The 22,311-nt window shown below is 54.1% G+C and overlaps 6 protein-coding genes across 6 annotated transcripts; 5 read left to right on the top strand and 1 right to left on the bottom strand.

Annotated features, from left to right (window-relative positions):
* Positions 1-198: 198 nt before the first annotated feature.
* JN550_012194 (uncharacterized protein) lies at positions 199-1,299 on the top strand (the record flags this gene model as incomplete). Its single annotated transcript, XM_049310643.1, has 1 exon — positions 199-1,299. One exon carries the CDS (start codon positions 199-201, stop codon positions 1,297-1,299), a length of 1,101 nt encoding a protein of 366 aa, XP_049165822.1.
* A 458-nt stretch (positions 1,300-1,757) lies between these two features.
* On the top strand, positions 1,758-3,299 carry JN550_012193 (uncharacterized protein; the record flags this gene model as incomplete). The annotated part of the gene is made up of 2 exons (XM_049310642.1): positions 1,758-1,953; positions 2,002-3,299. 2 exons carry the CDS (start codon positions 1,758-1,760, stop codon positions 3,297-3,299), a joined length of 1,494 nt encoding a protein of 497 aa, XP_049165821.1.
* Positions 3,300-5,204: 1,905 nt separating this feature from the next.
* On the top strand, positions 5,205-8,186 carry JN550_012192 (uncharacterized protein; the record flags this gene model as incomplete). Its single annotated transcript, XM_049310641.1, has 1 exon — positions 5,205-8,186. The coding sequence occupies one exon, from the start codon at positions 5,205-5,207 to the stop codon at positions 8,184-8,186; it is 2,982 nt and encodes a 993-aa protein (XP_049165820.1).
* Positions 8,187-9,685: 1,499 nt separating this feature from the next.
* Positions 9,686-11,839, bottom strand: JN550_012191 (uncharacterized protein; the record flags this gene model as incomplete). Its single annotated transcript, XM_049310640.1, has 4 exons — positions 9,686-10,672; positions 10,743-11,449; positions 11,527-11,584; positions 11,690-11,839. The coding sequence occupies 4 exons, from the start codon at positions 11,837-11,839 to the stop codon at positions 9,686-9,688; spliced, it is 1,902 nt and encodes a 633-aa protein (XP_049165819.1).
* Positions 11,840-16,970: 5,131 nt separating this feature from the next.
* Positions 16,971-17,403, top strand: JN550_012190 (uncharacterized protein; the record flags this gene model as incomplete). Its single annotated transcript, XM_049310639.1, has 3 exons — positions 16,971-17,016; positions 17,104-17,179; positions 17,235-17,403. 3 exons carry the CDS (start codon positions 16,971-16,973, stop codon positions 17,401-17,403), a joined length of 291 nt encoding a protein of 96 aa, XP_049165818.1.
* A 2,212-nt stretch (positions 17,404-19,615) lies between these two features.
* JN550_012189 (uncharacterized protein) lies at positions 19,616-21,154 on the top strand (the record flags this gene model as incomplete). The annotated part of the gene is made up of 1 exon (XM_049310638.1): positions 19,616-21,154. The coding sequence occupies one exon, from the start codon at positions 19,616-19,618 to the stop codon at positions 21,152-21,154; it is 1,539 nt and encodes a 512-aa protein (XP_049165817.1).
* Between the last annotated feature and the right edge of the window lie 1,157 nt (positions 21,155-22,311).

Below are 22,311 nucleotides of genomic sequence, written 5' to 3'. Positions count from 1 at the left end.
CACTTCCGTTGGGAAACAGCCGGCTTATGGAACTCCGTCCGCATGGATACAATCCTATCGTCGGTCGAGCTCGGCACTTCTTTTGTCACGGCCGCCAGCTTTCAATCATGCAGTTATAAGAGTATCAGCGTTTGGAGTTGATATAAATTTTCTAGCTAGGAAACTACTAAACTCATTATTCGGTTGTTAAAGTACACCATGTTTGCCACAGCTTCGCACTTGTCAGCAGCTCTAGTAGCTCTGAGCGCATTGACTGCACACGCCCAGAATGCCTTCTCGGGAGCAGTTGGGTTCGGGGCTATCGCCACGGGGGGGAACAGTGGCACCACATATCACGTCACGACCCTGGCTGATTCTGGTGCTGGGTCATTTCGCGATGCCGTCAGTGGTTCTAACAGGAACATTGTGTTCGACATATCCGGCTACATTGTGTTGAACTCTGCCGTCTCCCTGTCTAGCTCTATCACCATTAACGGGCAGTCGGCACCGGGGAAAGGTATCGGTGTTATGGGCGCGGAGGTCTCAGCAAGTGGAAAGAACAACATCATCATCCGTAACCTGCGTATGCGACAGGGGAGGCTAGATGACGATTCTGGCAAGAGCGCGTTCAATATGGGCAAAGCGACGAACGTAATTCTGGATCATTGCTCTGTCGAGTACGGACAGTGGGACTCGATTGATGCAGTCGGGGGTGTCAACATTACTGTCTCGAACTCAATCATCGCCCTGCCGATTGGCCAACAATTCGGTGCCCACGTGGAGACTGGACCGTCGACATTCTACCGAAATCTTTGGGTCTCGGCACACAACCGTCAGCCCCTGTCAAAGGACAACACGCAGTATTTAAACAATGTTGTATACAACTACCAAGCAGCATATACAGCAGCGAACACCGGCGGGTATTTCTCACACGACATCATCGGAAATTACTTCATTGCTGGACCAAGCACTACAAGCACCAGCAACGATTACTACCAAATGAACAACAAACAAAGTGTATATGCCTCTGGAAACTACCTGGATAGTAATAAGGATGGTGCCCTCAATGGGGCTGCTGCGAACACGGTTGGAAGTGCACTGGTTCTAAGCTCACCGTGGCAAAGTACTTCCCGAAGTTTGGCGACGCTTACAGCTGCTGAAGCGGTCACTTATGTGCTAGCAAACGCTGGAGCTTCTCCTCGAGACGAAGTAGATGCCTACGTTGTGAGCAGTGTGCTGTCATACGGGACAAATGGATCTCTCATTACGAACCAGGCAAGTACAGGTTTGAGCAACAACGGGTATGGATCCCTGAGCTGAATAAGTGATTGTGTACGGTTCCCGAGGCAATGCAGACTGAAGGCACGAGCGTCGCGAGGCTGTGGATGCGAAATGACTACCGTACACGCATTCCTTTTCCTTGAATGCAAAGTACGCGCCAGGAATTGTGGCAAACGCGAGGTGCTTTTTGAAGTCTCAACCAAGTTTAAGTGATATCCGAATTGTTTAGGCCTCGTGGCCTTTTGGGACAAGGGACCGTGCAATTTCCCAATGGCACGTAGTCTCATTGATCATTCAATAGGGATTGAGCTGAGGGTGTACCAGCTAGCCGGGGGCGCGAATGTCTCACTTAGCGTCAAGTGTGTCTGAGACAACTCCAAGCCTAGACAGTCCCCCCTGATTTCGAGGAAACCATTTAATCTTTTCACCGAGCGCGTTCTTCTGAACCTGAACCTCAGTAATGTGATCCTAGCATGCGGTCGAGTTTATACAGCAATATGTTTGGGTTATCGACTACAACGTCGAGCAACGCGGAGTATCATCGTGTTCCGGACGACAACGATGCTATCGACAAGGAAAGACATGGCGACCTCACAACTCAAGACATCGAACTAGGAATTCCAGGGGGCAGAGATGAGCCTGCAGTTGAGAGAAAGCAGGAAAGTGGACGTGTCCATGCAACCGCTTGGTTGGGTAAGCGGTCCCACTGCTAAGAGAGTCTTCATACTAATGAAGTCCAAGACGGCCTGAGGGGCTTCGCTGCATTCTTCGTGGTGCTCCACCACATGACCATCATATGGTTTCCTTGGAGTGTTTACAATGCATACGGAGCTGATCCCGATAGCTATCTATTTTTCCAGCTACCCATCGTTCGACTGATCATTACCGGACACATACAGGTCGCCATATTTCTTGTGATATCGGGGTATGCGCTCAGTCTCAAGACCTTGAAGTTCCTTCACAAAGGCCAAGTGGGCGAAGCGCATAACGCGCTGGTGTCCTCGGCCTTCCGCCGACACCCGCGTCTCTTCATTCCGCCGATTGTGGTGTGCTTCTTTTCGATGTTCTTCGCTTGGATGAACTGGTACGGTAACGGCGCCCGGATGCCAGGTGCTGCAACGCCCGTCGTTAACCCACCAATATTCGAATCATTCTGGGATCAGCTCATCGATTATCTGAAGTGGTGTTGGCGGCTGGCAGATCCGTTGACGAGGGCAGTACCATCTGGAGAATGGGTTTACGACAACCCTCTGTGGACCCTTCCATACGAGTTCCGGGGCTCATTTCTTGTTTATGGTATCTTGTTGGCCCTCTCGCGAGCCCGCCCTGTGGTCAGGATTATCACTACGGCTTTGCTCGCCATACACGCTTTGTGCTTCGTCTACCATACCATGTTTCTCTTCATTGTTGGACTGCTCATTGCCGATCTGAAGCTCTGGGACCCCGACGTTGCCGGCTTTGTGCAGGATCTTGCCGACAGAGTACACATAAAACTGCCTGCGATACGACTGGGCAAAACGGAAAGACACCAACGCTTTTTGTGGGGTGTGCTCTCCTTGTTTGGGTTCTTCGTCGCATTGTGGATTGGCAGCATTCCGAACTTCCACCGCGGTGGCAAGGATGCATTTGGCTATCGAACTCTGAGTGCTCTCATTCCCATGAATTGGCATGCTCAAGGTCAGCAGGACAATTATTGGGTGTGTATAGCTGCCGCGCTTCTCATTTTCGTTGTCGACCGAACGCCTCTGCTGCAAAAACTCTATACCAACCGGCTTGGTTTGTTTCTTGGGCGAATCTCGTTCGCCCTGTATCTGGTACATGTACCAATCTTGCATAGCTTTGGGTGGTGGGCTGGCAATACTTTCATCAAGATGACAGGATCAGACACTTTTGCAGGCTATGACTTTGGCATCGCGATCGCCTGGATCCTGGACTTGAGTATCACTATAGTCGTTGCTCACTTTGTTGAACGATTTGTGGATGCCAAGGCGGTGAGGTTTGCTGGTTGGCTTTACCAAAAGTTCGGAAAGGGAGCATGAGGTGGCTTCGGCCGTCTAGTTCAGTCGTAAAGGCTGGCGGGCAGGAAATCCTGCGTATATGCATTGATGGGTCGCATATGTTAGATGGCTTGGAGTTTGTGATGAAATTCCTTATGCATATGATCTTTGGGACGGAGCGTTCTATTGAAATTCAATAGATTGTACTAATTTCGCTGGGGCAATTAGATGCTGTTGATCTCTCCCATCATCTCTTGGATCTGCTATGCCAGACAAAGTACCAGTTTAGCCTCCAGCAAATGAGAAATGAACATCGTCCTGCTGTATTAAACTGAGTTGATGATTTCCTGATTCAACGATGCCCCACGTCCCTTGTTTGGATCTTTCTATTTCTTTATAATCCTCTTTTGTCAATGATATGTAAGCGTTTCATATGTTCAGTCGTATACAAACCTGAGACTCCTGCCAATGACAATCTTATGGTGGTGACGTAAAGCGAGGAATCGCTGATGGACCCTCTACGTGCGGGTAACCAAACTCGACGAAATTTGGCTATTCAATACGCTAGTGATCTGGCTATACACAGCGCGGAGGCTTCTACTGTGACGATGATCCAGGAACAGATCTCATCCCACATGGTCGTATCCACGGCGGCCGCCTTTGCCCCAACAGTAATATTCTCGTTGATGGGCGTAGCTAAATCGCACTTTAGTTGTTCACTTATATATAAGATGGTATAGTTGGCGTTGAGAACACTACGGACCCTATGCGGTGGTATAGTAAGGAAAGAAAAAAAGAAGAAAAAAAAGGAACGGACAAAGAATCGAAACGAGAAGTTACCACATCGTTTGGACAAATAAGACACAGATGAGACAAGAACTATCCCACGATTCAGAGACGCGAGCTTGACACTCACTAGGTACTACGCTGCTCTGGAATAGAATCCCAGTGGTCAAGCGGCCCGCAGAGAGCCTTACTCCTACGTCCCTTCCCGCACCCTTTTAGTGTTCCATTGAGTAACAACAGAGACTGGCTCCTGCAATGAGACAACTGCCAAATCTGATTATCAACTTCAGTCTTTACTACTTGTATAGGCCTAGTGCTTGGGCTTTCCACTCATGGCACCCAAGTCCTTGACGTCCTATGTGGAATTGTAGTTGCTTCACCGACGCAGCACAGCAACGAGGCCGTCTTCATCCGGAACTAACTATTCATCGTCGGCTGATGTATGGGTTGTACTTAGTCACCCCATCGCCCGGCCGCGGGTCCGCCTGCCACTCCCCATGCCGACCGGGACCGTCGCTGTAAGCAGGTCCATGAACAATCAACAATCAGTACCCGACCGAAGGGGTTGACCATTGTTGCTATGATCTTCATAATGACTCTCCCGTCTTCAACATTCCTTCATGCCCTTCGCTCTCGCCCACCACATCCTTTATCTTGAAGGTGTGGCGAGAGTCACGGCTACCAACTCTCTGTTCACATCGGTGACGCTTCATCTGCCCTTGACTTCCCAACACACTCTGTCCTTTCATTCCGCCCTTCTTCACCCAAGGGGGCCGTTCGCCATAATCAGACCCTTGGATGCTGGCAGGCCGGGCGCAGGCTCCCCTTTTGTATCTCTCAGCTGAGCGCGGATCCATGAGCCGTTCGCCATTTCACCCTCCTGGCCACACTCCCTTACTCTGGCGCGCACTCTTTCAAACTCTTGACACAGCTTTTCTCACACTCATCCATTCTTGAGCTTTCCCCTTAGAGTTTCGATTCCTGCACCAGACCTCATAGGCAGGAAGCTTCGGTCAGCTCACTGAGCCACCTGCTTCAGCTCTTCATTCCTTGATCCGTATTCGACTTTAGGAGTACTCATCTATCTCCTCGCTGTCTTTCCATTTTGGCCAACTGAACGCATATTTGTTCTCACACATCTTGGCTTAGACACATGTCAAGATGCCTCTTTCATCACCCGCGTCAGACAGCAAGATGGCGTCCTCGCCCCCGGGCGCCATATCATCCCGCAATACCAGCAGGATTCCCAATGTCGCTCAGATGATGAAACTCCTGACCGAGTTCGCAGCTCTGTACCCGTACCACACCTTCACACGCAAAGATTTGGCCAACGCCTTGCGTGTCGTGGCGGCCCAAATACAAGAGCGGGAGCGCGAACGAGAGCAGGAGCGGATGCAGGAACAGGAGGACCCGAACCTCACCCCGAGAGCATCGACCCAAGTCTTCACAACACCCAACGGTAAGACAAAGCGCGGCGCAGCTGAGAACTCCGATTACATCTCCTCGCCTTTCAAGAGAGCCTGCCTGACCACGCCTCCCCGCAAGGTCTCGGGCTGGACTCCGATCAACGCTCCCTCGAACGAGAATGCGCGAGGGGGAAACAGCACATCACCTTCCTCTAGTGGCGACAGGACTCTCCGACGACCACTCCCGGGTGGCTCATCGTCTTCTCCATCGGTTCAGGAGCAGCGGCGGCAGCAGCAGCCGCCCGTGACACCGTCACCAATGCGTCGCCACCGACACATGGTTGGCCGCCAGATCCCAACCTTCTCCAGCACCGCGGCCGGCAGCCACCGCAAAGCGCCGCCCTCACGTCTGGATCTCTCACGCCCAGGCGCGGCGCCCGCGCAGACCATCAACCGTGCCACCCACTACGTGGCAATGCCCGCGTTCCTCCGAGGCCCTGAACCCCATATCCCGACCTTACAGCGCATGTACGACATGAACCCGCACAGCGGCATTCGCCTGCTCCAGAAGCCGATCCACCACTTGCAGCCCGAGGATATGTATCCTGCTGCGAGAAGAGCAGGACTTTCAAGAGGCCGAGTAGATGCCGCTTTTGCCAACTGCGGCTTTCAGATCCGAGAGCTCCCCAAGACACCGGCAGCAGCCGGGCTAGCTGGCGCGTTCGACAGGTTCACCCTAGGAACCCCGATGACCGCCCAGTTCAGCACGCAGTCCAAAAAGATGCACCTCCGCGCCATCTCGATGGCGCTTCACAAGGCGGCCGACGCTTGCCTGGGAGGCGGCACGGGCGACCCCAGAGACCAGCCTACACTCGTGATCCGTCGTACCGACCGCATCCTCGGTGCCTTGAACCATGGGCGCGGCACCAAGATCAAGGAAACCATGTTCGACCTGATCTCGGCGCTGTCGCGCGTCCCTGAGCTGGCCATCTGCCTCGGCAAGCATCTTGAACCCCGCGACCTCCTGTCACTCTACTGCGTCAGTGTCGCATTCAACACCCAGATAAACACCTGGCTGCGCCACTGTATGGCCGTCTGGACCCCTTTTTGGGCACCGGATGCTGCCGAGGTGTTCGAGTGGAAGAAGGGAGTCCACGGTGTCTATGCACACCTGGCGATGGCCGACCCGGCCAACCGCGTTTCAGTCTCGCCGGTCACGGACGGACCGCTGCAGAGCACAATATTCGGAGGCCAGCTCACACCGCTGCCCAAGAGGGTGCCCAAGATCCGCTGGTATCTCATGGTGTGCCTCCGCGACGACGTGGCAACCGACATTCTCGCCCACCTGGCACGCCAGGGCTTCCGATGCCCCCCGGGCACCAAGAAGGCCCTGCTCAAGATGTGGATGCTGATGGACCAGCCGACCAACGCACTTCGCGAGACTCTACTACGCGACCGCGCCGTCTTCTCGGACCAGGACCTGCTGCACTGCCAGCTGGTGCTCGTGAAGCTGGCCTTCCGGCTGTCCGACCCCATCTACGGCCCCGAGTCGGTGGACCTGCTGGAGCTAATGCTGGGCCAGCGTAGCCTATACGCACTGTGGGAGATGCTGTTCGGCCACCGCTACCGCGACATCGTGTCGCTGGTGCAGCTCAAGATCCGCTACGACCTGGGCTTCGGCTGGCATCTGGGCCGTGACGGTGCCCGAGGCCTGCTCGAGTTCGCGTACGAGCAGCCCGACGCGGGCCCCGTGCTCGGCGTACCGGCACACGAGGTCGGCATCGGGTACCTGGAGCACTGGGGCGCTCGGGGCACCATCTTTGCGAGCCTGAAGCGCCCGTCGGAGCTCGTGGCCGACGAGGCGGCGCGGCGCCAGCTCAAGTTCGACGAGCATCTCATGGGCTTGGTAATCTGGGGCCATCTGGACCAGCGCACAGGCCGCAACCTCGCGCCGAGTGAGGACGAAATCTGGATGCGCGACTCGGCGTACAAGAACCGCGCCATCGACACCAGCACCGAGTTCACGCCGTTCCACTGCCGCCGTGCGCGCTTGGACGAGCTGACTGGGGATGAGAGAAAGAGGCTGCTCCTGGCGCAGCAGTTGCGCGAGGCGAAGGTTGAGATGTGGGACAACCACCGTTACGACGAGGAAGACCTGGATTCGGAGGAGAACTTTCAGCAGAACGAGAGCACGAAGGAAGCGCTCTTATCCATGGCGGGCATCGACAAGGAGGATCCGGACTTGCGAGTCGACTTCGACGGTAATCAGCTTCCTCCTGATGTAGTTCCCGCTTTTCAGCCTGGTCCTCTTACCGCCGGCTTGCAGGAGGCTACCGACGATGACGGCGATTACGAGTCGGACTCGAGTGTTCAGAGCGAGAACATCAAGGAGGCTGTCGATGATTGCAGCAAATTTGCGCGGCCCTGGACGCCTAAGACACCTGATCACTACCAGCACATGCCTCGAACCGCCATGGCCGAGGCAATGGCTACTGCCAGAATGCATGGCCAAGGTGACGAGCAGGAGGACGATCTGGTGGATGGCGACTTGCTGTTCAGTGGATCCTTGGTTCCTGAGGCTCGGGAGCCGCAGGACATGTGGGAAATTTTCGAAGAGATGATCGAGAGCGTCTTTGCCAACATGTTCCAAACCGGCTCGGAAAATGATGGTGAAGACAGTGACGACAACGATGACTATGATGATGACGACAGCGACATCGGAGACGGTGATATATAGGACAGACAACGCCGATGACGGTTGGGGACGCGTGAATGATGCTCGCTAGCAATTCGCTACCTGGCTTGGACCACTGAAGTTCCGGCTGCCCGTGACTCTCTCTGTTTGGTTTGAGAACCATTGATCTGGTATGAGGAATAGCGGAACTTTGTCAATCGGAAAGCCCGTACTTGTAACTCCGGACTGCTCACTTTCTGTTCTCTAGGTAGCAAATCAGGAGGCAGCCTCCCTCAATAGTCCACAATAAGAAGATTGTGCACACCTGATGATTCAACATACTCTGCCATAACTTATTGCGTTTGAAGTCATCTGTATGCAATCCTGTCAAAGCGTTACCCCTCGAGACTTTCATGCTGGCAGCATTTCTTAGTCGACGTGTAGGACAATTTGATGCAAATGCTTTGTCTTTTTTTGTATAATCTCAGGTATGCAACAGTCATAGTCTCACTCCCAGTCCGCTATTTATTATCTTCCCCTGACTCTGTAATGTCATCTCCCATGTCACAGCCCTCGCAGGCGTTCGTGACACAAAACCTCACGGAGCCCCTTCTAGCTCTCATGCTGCAACAAAATAACAGGACAGACAGACGTTTTAGTTGGAACCACATGATAGGCACTGGTGTAGGTCAAGTCACCGGCCGCCTTGTTCCTCGGAATCTGGGTGACTGTGCCCGCGACTTTCCAACAGACTACTCCCCGACTCCGTCAATCTCCGAGGCCACGAGTGCCGCTGTTCGCATCAGGCCATAAGATGATTCTACCAATGAGGTCGCGAAAGATGAGCAGAAAGAGGAAAAAGAATGTAAATATGACAGGGAGATGAAAAGAAAACAATGAAAGACTTTGGGAGAGTTCAGGAACAGAGGAAAATTTAGACATGAAAATAGAGGCCAGGATATACCCTACACTCCCTGCGCTATGCACCACCAGTCCAATCCGCAAAAATCCATCGATGTACAAGTGTCGGCTGGTCCCTGTTTGCGCGGGGCCGTTGATATCGCCGATGCAACGTGACCAAGACCCAGGGTCGACTGTGTTGGTATTCCGGACAAATATTCCGTCTCATCGCTCCAGACATGTAATGAGGCCATGGAGCCAAAGTCCAATCTGGCAATCCGCGCTTTTGTCTTTCCAGCATCCCTCAGTATGAAATTTTGATGACACACAACACCTCGCCTGCCCTAACCTCAACCGTGACTCCCCTCCTGTACCCTGCTTCCAATCCTTCACGCCCTCGCATGAGTAAGTCCAGAAAAAGAATACTACCACGGATTGGACGGTCTATCGCGCGAATGTTCGTTTCAGTATGGTGCAAATATTAGTGACAAATGAAGTATGCCTAGAAGTGATGATTCCCATCGACGGCAGAACAGCTTTTATGGTGCCTTGGCCGTAATGTAGAGGCTCGGTATGCTATTCAGCTGATGGTAATGTGTTTCAAGAGGCGGCAAGCCGGGAAAACACACTAGGACTGACAAGAGCTGGTTACGCGAATAAATTTAGGCGCCTGGGGACTTGCTGGGCGGGCCTCCCGCGCCAGAGCCGTTCTGACGCGCGTCGCCGCTGACCGAGAGGTTGCCGATGCCCGAGGAGAGGAAGGCGAAAGGGTCGTTCTCGGACTGGGAGTTGAAGTAGTTGTTGGACGGGCCAGCAGAGGCAGGACCGTTGTTAGCGGACTGGAAAGCAGCCTCAGCAGCACGGCTATCGAAACCACCAGCGGAGTGGGATCCCGGGGCAGGGCCGAGGTGAGTGTTCAGGGATGGGTAGGGCGCGGCACCACCACCAATGCCGGAGGGGAGAGCATAAGTGCTGGGAGGTCCACCGAAGTGCTGGCCGTAGCCGCCACCAGCTCCGCCGAAGGGAGCGGCGGCGGCGGCAGCATATGGACCAGGGCCAGGAGTGCCAGCCATCGAGTTCGAACCCATACCATAGTTGGATCCGCCGTCCATGGGAGAGCCGGGATAGGCAGAGTCAGCAACAACAGCGGCTCCGGCCCTGCTGGCGCCACATCGCAGACAGCAAACGTTCTTGGCGAAGTTGTGATAGCCGCACACTTCGTTGCCGCACTTCCAGTCACCGGCGCGGAAAGGCACCACACCGCTGCCGCCCATGCGACCGCCACCGTGGTGTCCCATGTTGTGGTGGTGTCCTCCTCCATGGTGGGGAGGAGGCATCATGTTAGGACCTCCATAACCGCCACCATAGCCGCCGCCGCCGCCACCACCACCCTGGTATCCCATCTCGCTCTGAGGACCGTTGTTCATGTGAGAAGCAGGGAATGAACAGCGGAAGCAAGCAGTCCGTCGCTGGAAGTTGGAAAATCCACAACTAGGGCAAGTCCAATCACCCGGGCGAGGGCGGTTCTTGCTGGGAGGGAACGGGGTAAGAATCTCGGCGGCCCGGTCCAGAACTCTGCTAGAGGACGGTGAAACTTCGATGGCCTTCTCGTTCAATGCCCGACCGTTCATGCAAAGGCTCTCAGCAGCCTAGAAAATTGTTAGCGCTGTTGTCAGATGTAGAGGGGCTTGCGGTTCGAGGTTGGAGTCGGCTGCTTACCTCTTCGTGAGATGAGAACACAGCAAAGCCGGTCCCAGTGGGTTTGTGCTGCTCCGGGGTCCTCAGAGTCCAGAACGCAATTGGTCTTCCACCAAACTGTGTGAACCAGCTTTCCAACTCGGACTGGGTCGTATCGTGGGGGAGGCCAGACATGTGGAGCACTTTGCTGCGCTCAGACAGGAAAGCCCGCACATCGGAGCGGGCATCCATGGGCCGGGTGAGGACATCTGGGTGCTCATGTGCAGGCTGAGACTTGCGGATGAGGCCGCGGAGAACGCGAGCCAGAGTCACAGCTTCCTCCATAGCCCGGCGGGGGGAGGCGGGAGCGAGGGCTTGCAGGTGGAAGGGCAGGTTGTGCTTGATGGGAGCGCTCGACTGCACGGGTTCGACCTCAAGCGCAGCACAGATGTTAGAGAGCATCGAAGGGCCGAAGGGCAGCGACTCGGGATGGTGTTGTTGCCAGCGCTGGTACTCGGTTCGCAGGTCGAAGGTACGCGAGTGCTGCAGGTAGGGGGGTAGCACTACAGCCTTGTCGCGAGCCTCACGGGGCAGCTGGACGCGCAGGTCCCAGGCATCAAGGGTGACAAAGACGAAGTCCAGGTTCTGGGACGTCAGGCGTTCGGTTGCGAAGGCATCGAAGCGGTTGATGGCGTCACGGAAGGTGCCCGCATTGCGAACGTGCTCCCATGTCAAGGTTGTCAGGCTGGCTGCACGAGGGAGAGGAGTCAGTCTTCAGAGCGTGGCTCCTGGAGGCCGGAGAGCCGGGAGACGCGGTGCAACTTACTGCAGAGAGGAGTGATGGGCGTGTTGATGGGCTTGACGAGGACGCTCTCACGGTGAAGCTGCAAAGCGAGGAGAGAAATGTTAGCGAGAGCGAAAAGGGATATTGAGAGGTACCGCGTAGGGGTGCAAGCCACGGAAGCTGGTCTCGGGGGGAGCTTTCATACCTCCTCGAGAGTTTTGCCATCCAACTCGATCCATCCGAACTCGATGACCTCGGCCGAGTCCTTGGTCACGTACACGCCGTGCTCGTCGCAGGTGGTAGCCACATGAATGACGATGTAGCGGTCGAAGTGCGACGGCTGTTGGGCAGACATGCTGGGCGGGTCTCCTGGTTTTTTTTTCTTCCTTTTTTTTTTTATGTATACAGCAGAGCTATGTTACAGTTGAAATATGTGCTGGGGGCGGACGGGAATGTCGCTTTATGCGTGTGGCCCGGATCGGAGCGAGTCGGTCGGGATCCGGTACAGGAATATTTCTGTCGTGTACAGCTGCCGGAGCTTCGAAGGAAAAATAGAAATCCAAGAGGACGGACGGGGGTTGCTTGGTCCAAAAATCGTGGGTGTTCACCAAGGAAGATTGACCCGTCAGGGTTGCCCGGCCAGGTGTTGGCGAGGAAGCGGGTTCTGCTGGACTGGAGCTTTGCAGCCCGGTGAGGGTGAGAGCAACGAAGGAGTCGAGCCGACAACGATAGACACACAGACGGACAGACAGCCAGCGACGCAAGTACAGCAGCTGCAGCAGGCGGTGGAATGCTGGCGAGGCCTTTCTAATCTCGCAATGTCTTCCTGATCGACTTCTTTTCCTGGGGTGGGACAAAAATCCTTTCTCACAGGCCCTCGCGGTGGTTTCCCCTGGTGGTCGGGTGAGGATGGGATGTGTGGTGAAGGGGCGGAGAGGGGAGGGAAAAAGAGAGTGGAAATTTAGTGGTGAGCAGCTTCGGTTGGAGACAGAATGAGATGATGTTGATTTCCCAGTTGGCAATCGGGGCTGTGGAGGGACGACGGGAGACTGGACGAGAGCGTCGGCCGTCTGGTCCTTTTTTTGGTGCACCCGACTCGATTGGGGGGTAGGGGGGTCCGCTGGAGTGGACTGACTACTTAACCTAGGTACAGGTGGATGCGGCAAGCAGTGAACTGCCTACCTGACGTTACCTACGGCACGGCCAACCTTCAGCGATCTAGTGCACTTCAGCCCACAGGCTTTGCTTACCAGTTCGAACTGCGTAGGTAGGTACTTAGTGCGTGCAGGGCCATGCAGTGCAGGAGCAGGTGCAGGTGCAGCTGGTTGCAGGAGCAGTGCCAGCAGACCGCGCAGGCGGCTACTATCGTACTGTGGTGAGGTAGCGATCAGCCCACAGAACAGTCCCAGTTCCTAGCTACAAGGGCCCCCCCAAGCCAATGGAATTCTCCTGTCCGCTCAACAGCCCAGCCGCGAGGCCTTCTGGCGCCAGGCAGGCAGCTGGGCGTCTGGGACGACAACGGCCGGGAGACTAGGGGATGGACCGCGACCAGGGCCAGGACCGGGACCCTACCCCGTCTCTTGCCAGGAGTAGATGAGGTAGATGAGTGCCCAGCTGCCCCCGAACCCAGGCCTGGCAATTGCCGTCAGTTGGGGCCGCGTGGAAGTGCCTGTGCCTGTGCCTGTGCTCTCCATACCGCTATCACACCTCCGTCCAGTCCCAGAGGACCTGCTGTCTTGGGGCAACTTTTCCCTCGCCGCGCTTCTGATTCTGCTGGATCCCGGTATTGCTCGAAAACGATTAGCCCGAATTGGCGACCACAGGCAAGCAGTTGTACCACTTAAAACATTAGCGGCTGGAGCCCGCTAGGTCACCGTTGGGTAATGGAGTCTCAGACGGTTGGGTCGCAGTGGACGGGGGATGGATTATCTGGCCTACGCGCTCGACCCGGTGACAGGAACCGAACCAACAGGTTGGGGGTCAGTCTCGATGCGAACAAGGCCAACCTGCCAACGTCCCGAGACAGTATTTATATAACTTGAACTAGACCGCTGGCTGTCTCGACTTTCCAGTCAAAGCTTGGGTCTTTGTGCATTCACGAACGTAGAAGACAAGTCGCTGCGGCCCGCAACTGTTTGCGTGAGTATTGACTTGGTGCGAGCCGTTTTCCCAAGGTGAGTGAGTTCCTAGTACTCATACTTGCTGTCGTCACGACCTACATAACCTGCGGAGTAGTCATGTAGTGATGGGCTTCAGTGAAGCAATGGCGAAGGCCCAGTACGAGAACCTGTGACTCCAATGTGCGATCTCTCCGTCGCCCATGCTTCATTTATACTTTTTCAAACATGTACTTCGGTAACACGTATCTAGTTGGCTGCCTTATTGCTCTGCTCTCCTTTTCTGAATCGGAGTCTTGCCAAAAGCCATCCATGTGTCCATCGGTCGCAAATAAGTACCATAGTATTTGCTCACACTGGACTACGGACCGGATTTGCATAGAGCTGCGAACTGTTGCATCAAGGCAAGGTACTGACAGCACCGTGACTGCGACTTGTGCGCTGTATGTGAGCTCATGGTGCGGCACCGTCGGCCCCGACAGGGTGCTTCCCTCGAGCTTGCTTCAAATGTATGCACCGTACCTTTTCCTCCATGGGTAGTACCTGTTGCAAATCTCACACCGGGCTGCTTGGGTGCGCCTCTGGTTGCAGTCAAACTGATGAAATCTTTCGACTCAATTCGAATATCACCCCTTCCCTGTCGCATCCGTGCGGTCAGTCTTGGGGACATGTAGGTCAGCGTTTCAACCTCTTTCCCCGGCTTGCCCGGGGAATGGGATTGGCCAGGATAGGAAGATGGAGCATGGGAGAGCAAACCAACTACGTCAACCATCAGTCGAATGGGGGTGCGAGCTGCAGACGGCGGGATCAAGTTGTGACAGCCGAACCGACCGAGCTTTATATGGCATATTGTCCCCGGAGCAAAGCCACTTCCATTTCGTCACCATTCTGAGTGGGAAACCTGTCAATCACTGGACCCTCGGCTAGCTAAATTGATGACAGAAACTCTTTAGGGTTTCCAAAGCTCATCCCATGTGTACGAGCACATTTCTCTGTCAAAGGAGTATAAAACTACTGATTCACTAGCTGGCGTTTTAGGGTTGTCGAGAACCGAACCGCGAGTGACGAGTGACGGGTGACCTGACCAAACTACCTCAGGGGTACGGGTCAGTTGAGTCCTTGGCAGGCTGCGTACGAATAGGGAGAAAAAAACTCCCGAGGTTATGACTCGCACCTCGAGTCGCATTCAACATTCACTTCACGGGTGGCACAAGGTGTACAATACATCCACGGTTTGTGTAGTCATGACTTTTGCGGTAAGAGAGGCTGTTGCGCCCATTGTATCCTGTTCGTGTACAGGCTGTGCATATATCCTCGACCGAGCCCGACTTTCCGACAGGATGGGTAAATATCACTGCTTGACGCGTAGCTCAGTGTGGTGCGATCCTGGCCCCACCCATCCTGGTATCCCATCCCGCCGCTTTGGCGCGTGCTGGTACCGAGCTTTGATCCCGCTAAACCTGTCTTAGTGCAGGATTGGGGGATTGGGAATGTTAGAGATCAGGGTCCATCCCGTCCCAACTTCGTTTCTGCCGACACCCACTTCGCTGCCGACTCATCACGCCAGGTCTGGGTTTGGCTGTACAGTACACATCCGAGGCCGGAAGACTGTTTCTAACCTCTGCCAACCTCTTTATGTCCGTGCAGGCCAGAAAGTCATCATTCGATCAACTGCTATCTGATTCATACCTTCCAATTTAAACCGTCAAGCTGCCTCTATGCGTTTTTCGAATAGTCCAGCTAAAAAATGGGTGCCTTCATGGATTTTTGATAGAAGCATCAAGAAGCAGGTAGTTTCTCTAACGTCTATTGCATCCCAAACAGGTTTTGTAGCGTGCTGGTTTCCGCAGTTTACAGCTTCAGGCCCCTTAACCTAGACTCGGAAAGCCGAGCGCAAGGAACTCGGCAACCCAAGGGTCCCGCAAATCATGTCACAGACAGAGTCCTGTCTAGTATTTGACCTGGCTATGGTCCATTCTAGCTCGTAGTTTTCAGACAAGTTCCAGAGTACGTCCTATGTGGTCGTATTTCCCTTATCTATATATAGATTCAGATCTACCTCAGCTGAGATACTATCACCTGGGGCTTGAGTCTAGCCACAGAATCACTCAACAACACAAATATACATATCGTCTCCCAACTGTGAAAGTTGGGATCATCGTCTTTTGAAAGATCACTTATTGAAATCCATCTTACATTTGGTACAGACAAGTTCCACCTTTCAGACTCAGACTACTTCATTTGATGGCTTCAGCTATGGTTTGGAAATATAAGAGAGCCAAGGGCTTCCTCCGCAATTACAACTTTCACAGGCTATCCTTAATACAATTGGTTATTTCAAGTTGAAATCGCAGTTTGAATGCGTCTACCACACATGCAGAGCTGTCACATGATCGTGTCTTGGTTATTAATGGGGCTGAGACTAACATAATGCTTCTAGAATGTTTTTGGAATGCCCTAACGAAGTTGTGGGATGCCACTCAGTCCAGGACTCAGACTAATGAACTGACAAGGCCCTTAGGAATGCATCAGATGATATGAACAATTCACGATCTTACAGATGGAGTGCATTCTGGGATATTCTGGCGGGTAGACATGATATAGCAGCAGGCCCTCTGGTGTTTGTATGGTTAAACACTATATACCTGGGTTAAACTGCAAACAACCATGATAACCAAACGTAGCACATCACGTAATTCTTAAACTGAGAGTGAAGAGAAACAAAGCAGGCGCTTGTGCATATGTGCAAGATATAATAAGTTGCTAAAGCTGCTTTAGCTGTCTCTACAATACTTCATTACGTCGGCATGCAATAGACGCATGTGACAATCTTCAACGTTATCGGTGTGGTTCACCAGCGGTCAGACGCAGCCTAGTTAGGCCTGACTGTTGAGATTGGGACGCCAACGTGAGCGAACGCGCCAGGGCTGGTGACAGCGCAGCCAATTGCCGTGAGCCGAAAGCTTGGCACAAGTTGGTGGTAGCCTACGTCATGCGATCACACCTCGCCAAACCCATTCACTCGCTAAGAAACGATAGTTGAGCGCTTGCCGTGGTGAAGGCAAGCTTTCCAAGGTAAGCTCAGGGCCGGTCAGGTCGGGTTGGACGAGAGTACCTAACGCTGAATGTTGGGAAACCCGAAACCATAATAAGAGGCGCCTTGTCCTTCCACGCAAGCCTCTCTACGAACTTGTCTCCGACAAATCTAGGCAGCTACATTTTCGTCCTCTCACACTCTCTTCACCACCGACAGCAAACATCCAGACAGCTTTAGCTCTAGCTCTGCCCGTCTGTCCATTACGCATTTCCTCCAACCCCCCTTGACGCATCCGCAATACAGCCGTGAACACCACTACGACCATCGCCAAAATGGGTGCTGCTTCCGCCATCTTGATTGTCCTCATCACCATCCTTTGTAAGTAATTCCTCTACAGGGGATCTTGTATGCCAAGGACCGTGCAACTGCTTCAGATCCTCCAGTTGACTGACAGGGCGATTACAGTCCCTCCGATCGGTGTTTGGGCGGTCGCAGGATGTGGCGCTGACCTGTTTATTAACATCTGCCTTACGGTCCTTGGGTAAGTACCATCTTCGCAAGCATTCGCTGCGTGGAAACTGACAAGATGCTTTCAGGTACATTCCAGGCCATATTCACGCATTCTACATAGAATACGTGTATTACGACCGAAGGGAGCAGGCTCGAGAGGGTCGCTACGCTGCGCGCAGAGCCCCGGGTGTCTACAGCGATCGTGTTCAGACCGGTGGCCAAGGCTACGGCACGATGGCCCCGCCCACTGCTTAGAAGCCTTCCGGGCGCCGTTCGTGTTGGCGACCCTCTGGCGTTCCATGCACCTATGCCGATATCTCGAAGAAAATTCCCGCCCCCAGCGATCTACTATATAAACCAGGCAGATGCAATGTCGCCAGCGCACCTATCCAGTGCTTTCGAGCTCAGCCCGCAAGGACAGGTAAAAGAAAGTCTGCCCCTAGAGCGGCGTCGCACTGCAACTCTCTCGTCAACATGGCCAGACAGCTGGATCTTCAATTCAAAGTTGTGTTCACAGTCGCAAGCCGGCTGCGAGATACGCACCCTGCGATCTACCAACGGATGCATCGCGACTTGTATGGCACACTGTGGAGGATCATTATGCTGCTGCTGGCAATTTTATGGCATCTCAGGAGGTCCTAGGACCGCGACGGTTTCAGCGTTCTGCTTTCTGGCAAGTATGACAATTGTGGTGGTGGGTTTGAGTTAATACAGCGTTGCCTTTCACACAAATACAGATACAATGTTACTAATAAGCGATCTGTGCTGGTCAATGGTTTCTCCTGGCGACTGAAGATAAGCCATCGGATGTGTTGTCCGCTTGGACTCCCCTGCCGCCTTGAATTTACATGTATCAACAGTAACCTCATTGATCCGCGGTGCCGTTTGGAGCCCTGCCATTCATAGACCACCGGCAGCTTCCACGAATTTGGACAGGTGCCGCTGCTGCGGGCGTGCGGGAGCTGGTAGACCATCGACCACGTTGCCGCCTTTACAAATTGCTGCAGATGTCGAGGCCAGAACGGCGTGTACACGTAGCAGAGTTCACCCGAGCCCTCGTCGCCCATTAGCTGGCCGGGCGCACCTAGGCGTCGGAAGCGCGGATTGTATAGATGCGAGACCCAATCCGGTGCCATGGTTTTGGTGCTGGCCGAAATCCATGGATGGCGGGGCATGGCGCATTTCCCAAGGGTCAAGGGTTCTTCGAAGTGCGCAGAGGGCGTCGCCTCCAGAAACGTGCCTTAAAGCCGGCTTCAGACTCCTAGCTACGCCGGCATGGGTATAGATGCTATCCTTTGCGTGCAATCTTACCTATCGGAGTCCTTCGCCAACTCCGCCCGTGACTCTTTCTACAACAGACGAGAGGGATAACCCAATTATTACCACCTACTGTGCCACTGAAGGTTGTCGATCGAGATATCTGGAGAGTATTAAGCTGGCCCCTCCCTGCACGTTCTGAAAGGGAGTCGTCCTCCCGAAAGATAGACAGGACCAGGGTCAGCGTCCCCATTATTTCCCCTCTCGGATCCCTGTCGGCCATGCTCGAGCTGCCACGCCTTCGTGCAGCCCGCATTGCTTCTCGACTGAACATCCAACGACCACTCATCGTGAGGCTTTGCGACCTTTTGCAGACGGCAGGGCGAAAAGAAACACCTCTCTCTGGTCGCGGTCCATCGCCATCAATCCACCCGCTGCTTGCTCTCACAATATCTCTCGCTCCCAACGTCGACCGCAGCGAGCTCGATTCCGTTTCTTTTCCCCCGTCCGTTTCTCCTCTTTCCAAGGCCCACCCGATGCAACGCAACGAACAGACGCGCCGCATTGATTGACCTGCTGCGCTCCGTTGTCTTTTGTCTCGCATCTCAGGAACGACTGCAGGCGTTCCGGGCGTCTGTGGGAGCGTTTCCTCATCCCCACCCCACTTCAACACACCCAAATCTACGCTTCAGCGTTGTGTGCGTCCATCCAGGCCGTCTCTGCTCCGCATGTTCGTACGGATCACTACACACACTCGTACACACCTACACGCGCGCACTCAACGTACATACCCTCCAGAGACACGCATAGCTAGCTACATCCTGCCTTTCTGAACACCCGCCGCCCGGCGCGCGCATGAGTGTGTCCCTTGGCAACTGGCCCAAGACCATGTCTGCTGGCTCTTTGTGCTGAGCTCCCTTCGAGTCCAATCTGCATCAAGCTCCGGGGCCAAGCATAGCGCTGATAGTACACTTCACCCTTCCACGATTGGAATGTGGGAAAAGGCACATACAGACTCTGCATATACATACGTCTCTTTGAACTAGGCGCATACGGCATACAGCATAGCCGCACATCTCATACGGACCCACGACTACCTACAGCCGTCCATCCATCCTGCTGACAGGTTATCTGCAACGATCCTGTTCGACGCTCTACCCGGCTGCCATACCTGTTTCTGCGGGTTTACAGCTGTTCATGCATATATGAGATGGCGTACGTCCTTCATCGGCCCCAGCAGCAACCCGATGCCATGTCGCCGCCGGAACCAGATACACCACCTCGGCCACGTCCTCAATCTCGCCATCTAGAACTTCATCCTCCCCCTTTCCATCCCCACCAGCCGCCTTCGTCCCGCCATCCTCCGCCCTTGTCCAAGTCTCCAAACCCTCGTCGCCACTCTCTTCCTTTCTTCACATTTCCTCACCTCTCCCAGCCCAACACCTCCAGCATCTCGCTCGTGCCCTCCACTGCTGAGGGGAAACCAATTCCTCTCGACGACGCCACCACGGCAGATCGGACGAGCGCACTACGGGAACTCAATCGCTCCCAGCCGTCCGCCCGCCATCGCTATACTAAGAGCAGCGGCGCTCCCAGCACTGCTACGACGACGACCACCGGTACCTACTCTCAGCCCGTCATTGTGCGGACGTATTCGGGCCCTCCCCCTTCCTCCACAGGCAGCCGGCCAGCAAGCCGTCGAATACCTCTGTCTCCAGCGTCGGTCATACCCAACACGTCTAATTGGCGGCCCGGTCGTAATGGCATGGTACTGAGCATGGCGCGCCACCAGGGCCACAAGAAGTCACAGCGGGGTGAAGATGCCAAGCTGCCACCTCTCGAGGCCTTTAGCTTCAAGAGTATCATGGCAGACATTCAACAGGACATTGGTGCAGACTTGGACCGGATAGCTGAGATCTGCGCCAGGTCCAAGTACTCGCTCAGCAACCAGTACGAGGTGCACGTCGCACCACACGGGTCGGGGGCCAGCTTCCTGGCGTCTGCGCCTAGCTCTTCGAGAAACCATGTTGCGGGTGGGCCAACGCTGCAGGCAATCTCGAGCGACGATGAGCGTAGCAGCACAAGGCACAAGAAACGGCGGAGTGGGCCGCGGCGACGGAGCGCGGCCTATGGTACTCTGGAAACCATCATGAGCTCGAGCCGTTCTTCTGAGGAAGACAAGAGCAAGAAAAAGTCGGCACAAGAATTAGCAGACGATGTCCGAGGCCGGACCTCGAGGCATCCTAATACAGAAAGTAGTACCTCACAGAGCGGTACCGGTCAATCCCAAGATGGGAAGAAAGTTGCTCGCAAGAAGTCGACATCATTTGCGACCGCTATGTTGGACACTGCGTCTCCACGTGCATCTGGGAATGCTCTGGTAAGCGAGCCAGCAAAGCCCAAGACCTCGAGAAGTCACCTCGAGATCAGAACAGCTCAGGAGGATCTTGCGGCAGAAAACTATACCCACGAGCCACCTGGCGAGCCCTCGCAGCCTGTCGTCTCCGACTCGGTAGCTGCTGCGGCAATCGCCAGCCCGGACGAACCAAGGAGCTCGTCGGGGCTTCTCTCGGGTTTAAGTAGCTGGATACCCTGGCGCGGCGGCTCATCCGTCACCGAGGTCGCTTCCTCGGAGCAGAAAGGTGGTCGGGGGAAGAGTTATGCGGAGGGAAGCTTGAGACATTTGTTGAAATCGACAGATGGCTCTATCGGGCCGGTAGATGTCAAAGGGAAAGGCGTCGGACGGTGAGACATGAAAAGTTCTGGGACTTTGATCCTTGCTCTGGCAATTTGCCAAGCAGACACTATCATACAAAGACTTTGCCCGGACAGGATACCATAAACGACGGCAAGGATTACGAAAAGGGAAGGGGCGTCTGTTTTACAGGTCGCAAAAGGCTACAGACTTTGGGGCCAAGTGAGAGAGTGTACTGTCATTTTGAGTAGGTCGAAATTTCGATTGAAGAACCCTTTGGCAATAAAGGGAATGGCATGCCTGGCACTTGTACAGATTATGTATTACTACTTCACGATTGACGATAACCACGATTTCATGAGGACGGCCATTGGATGGATGGTAATGAAAAAGAACGAGTTTGGCGGTTTCTTGGCAAGCAACCTTTGTATGTGATCATTTTGTGAAACGACCTGTGACGAAGAAGCAGCGAATGTCATATGATCCAAAGGTTGTCTCCCTTTTCCGTTACGATCGCATGCCTTGGGGGTTCATGAGGAGTCGGCCTTCAAGAGCCGTTCCGTCAACACGAGACTCGAAACGGAGGCGGTTTAACAGGTCTGGGGTCATCTTTCACCATGAATAGACTCGAGCGAGCTGTATAAACAAAGCTAGACATGCGACTCTTGACGGGGGCAAACAAATTGTCTTGAGGAATGCCTCAGAAACTTACACGGTAGTCTTCGTCTGACTCATGGGACATGCCTCCAGAGAAGCAACTCGGCATTTCGCCCCTGTTAATATCTCGAAGCCAGTTGAAAAATGGAAGTCGAGCCCGTGGCCAATATTCAATTTCCGCTTCGGCGCAAATGTAGTGGAGGACATGGAGACTAGGGGCCCGTGTCAAGGGACGTTGCAGTTCATGGGAAATTTGAATGAGACCACTTGACTGGAAAACAATTCCCTCTTTCATCCCAACTAACTTGCTTTGCAAAATACCCTTGGTTCAAACCCTTTGATGATTTCACTCCTGGTCATAGAATACAGCAGAACACGGAGTAAGAACAAGATTCATGATCAATTATTGGCTACTTCGTACCTCAAGTAAACGCGACATGGCATTTCGAAGGAAACTGTCGGTCCTAACTCACTCGTTTAAAATCGCGAGTCATCTACATTCTAACTGAGTATTGGTCCAGCAACCCATGGCGTACGAACCCGTGGCCTACATC

Source organism: Neoarthrinium moseri (genome assembly GCF_022829205.1).
Source record: "Neoarthrinium moseri strain CBS 164.80 chromosome Unknown scaffold81_Wmoseri_CBS_16480, whole genome shotgun sequence".
In the NCBI taxonomy this organism is placed as follows: Eukaryota; Fungi; Ascomycota; class Sordariomycetes; order Amphisphaeriales; family Apiosporaceae; genus Neoarthrinium; species Neoarthrinium moseri.
This window is presented reverse-complemented; position numbering and strand designations above follow the sequence as displayed.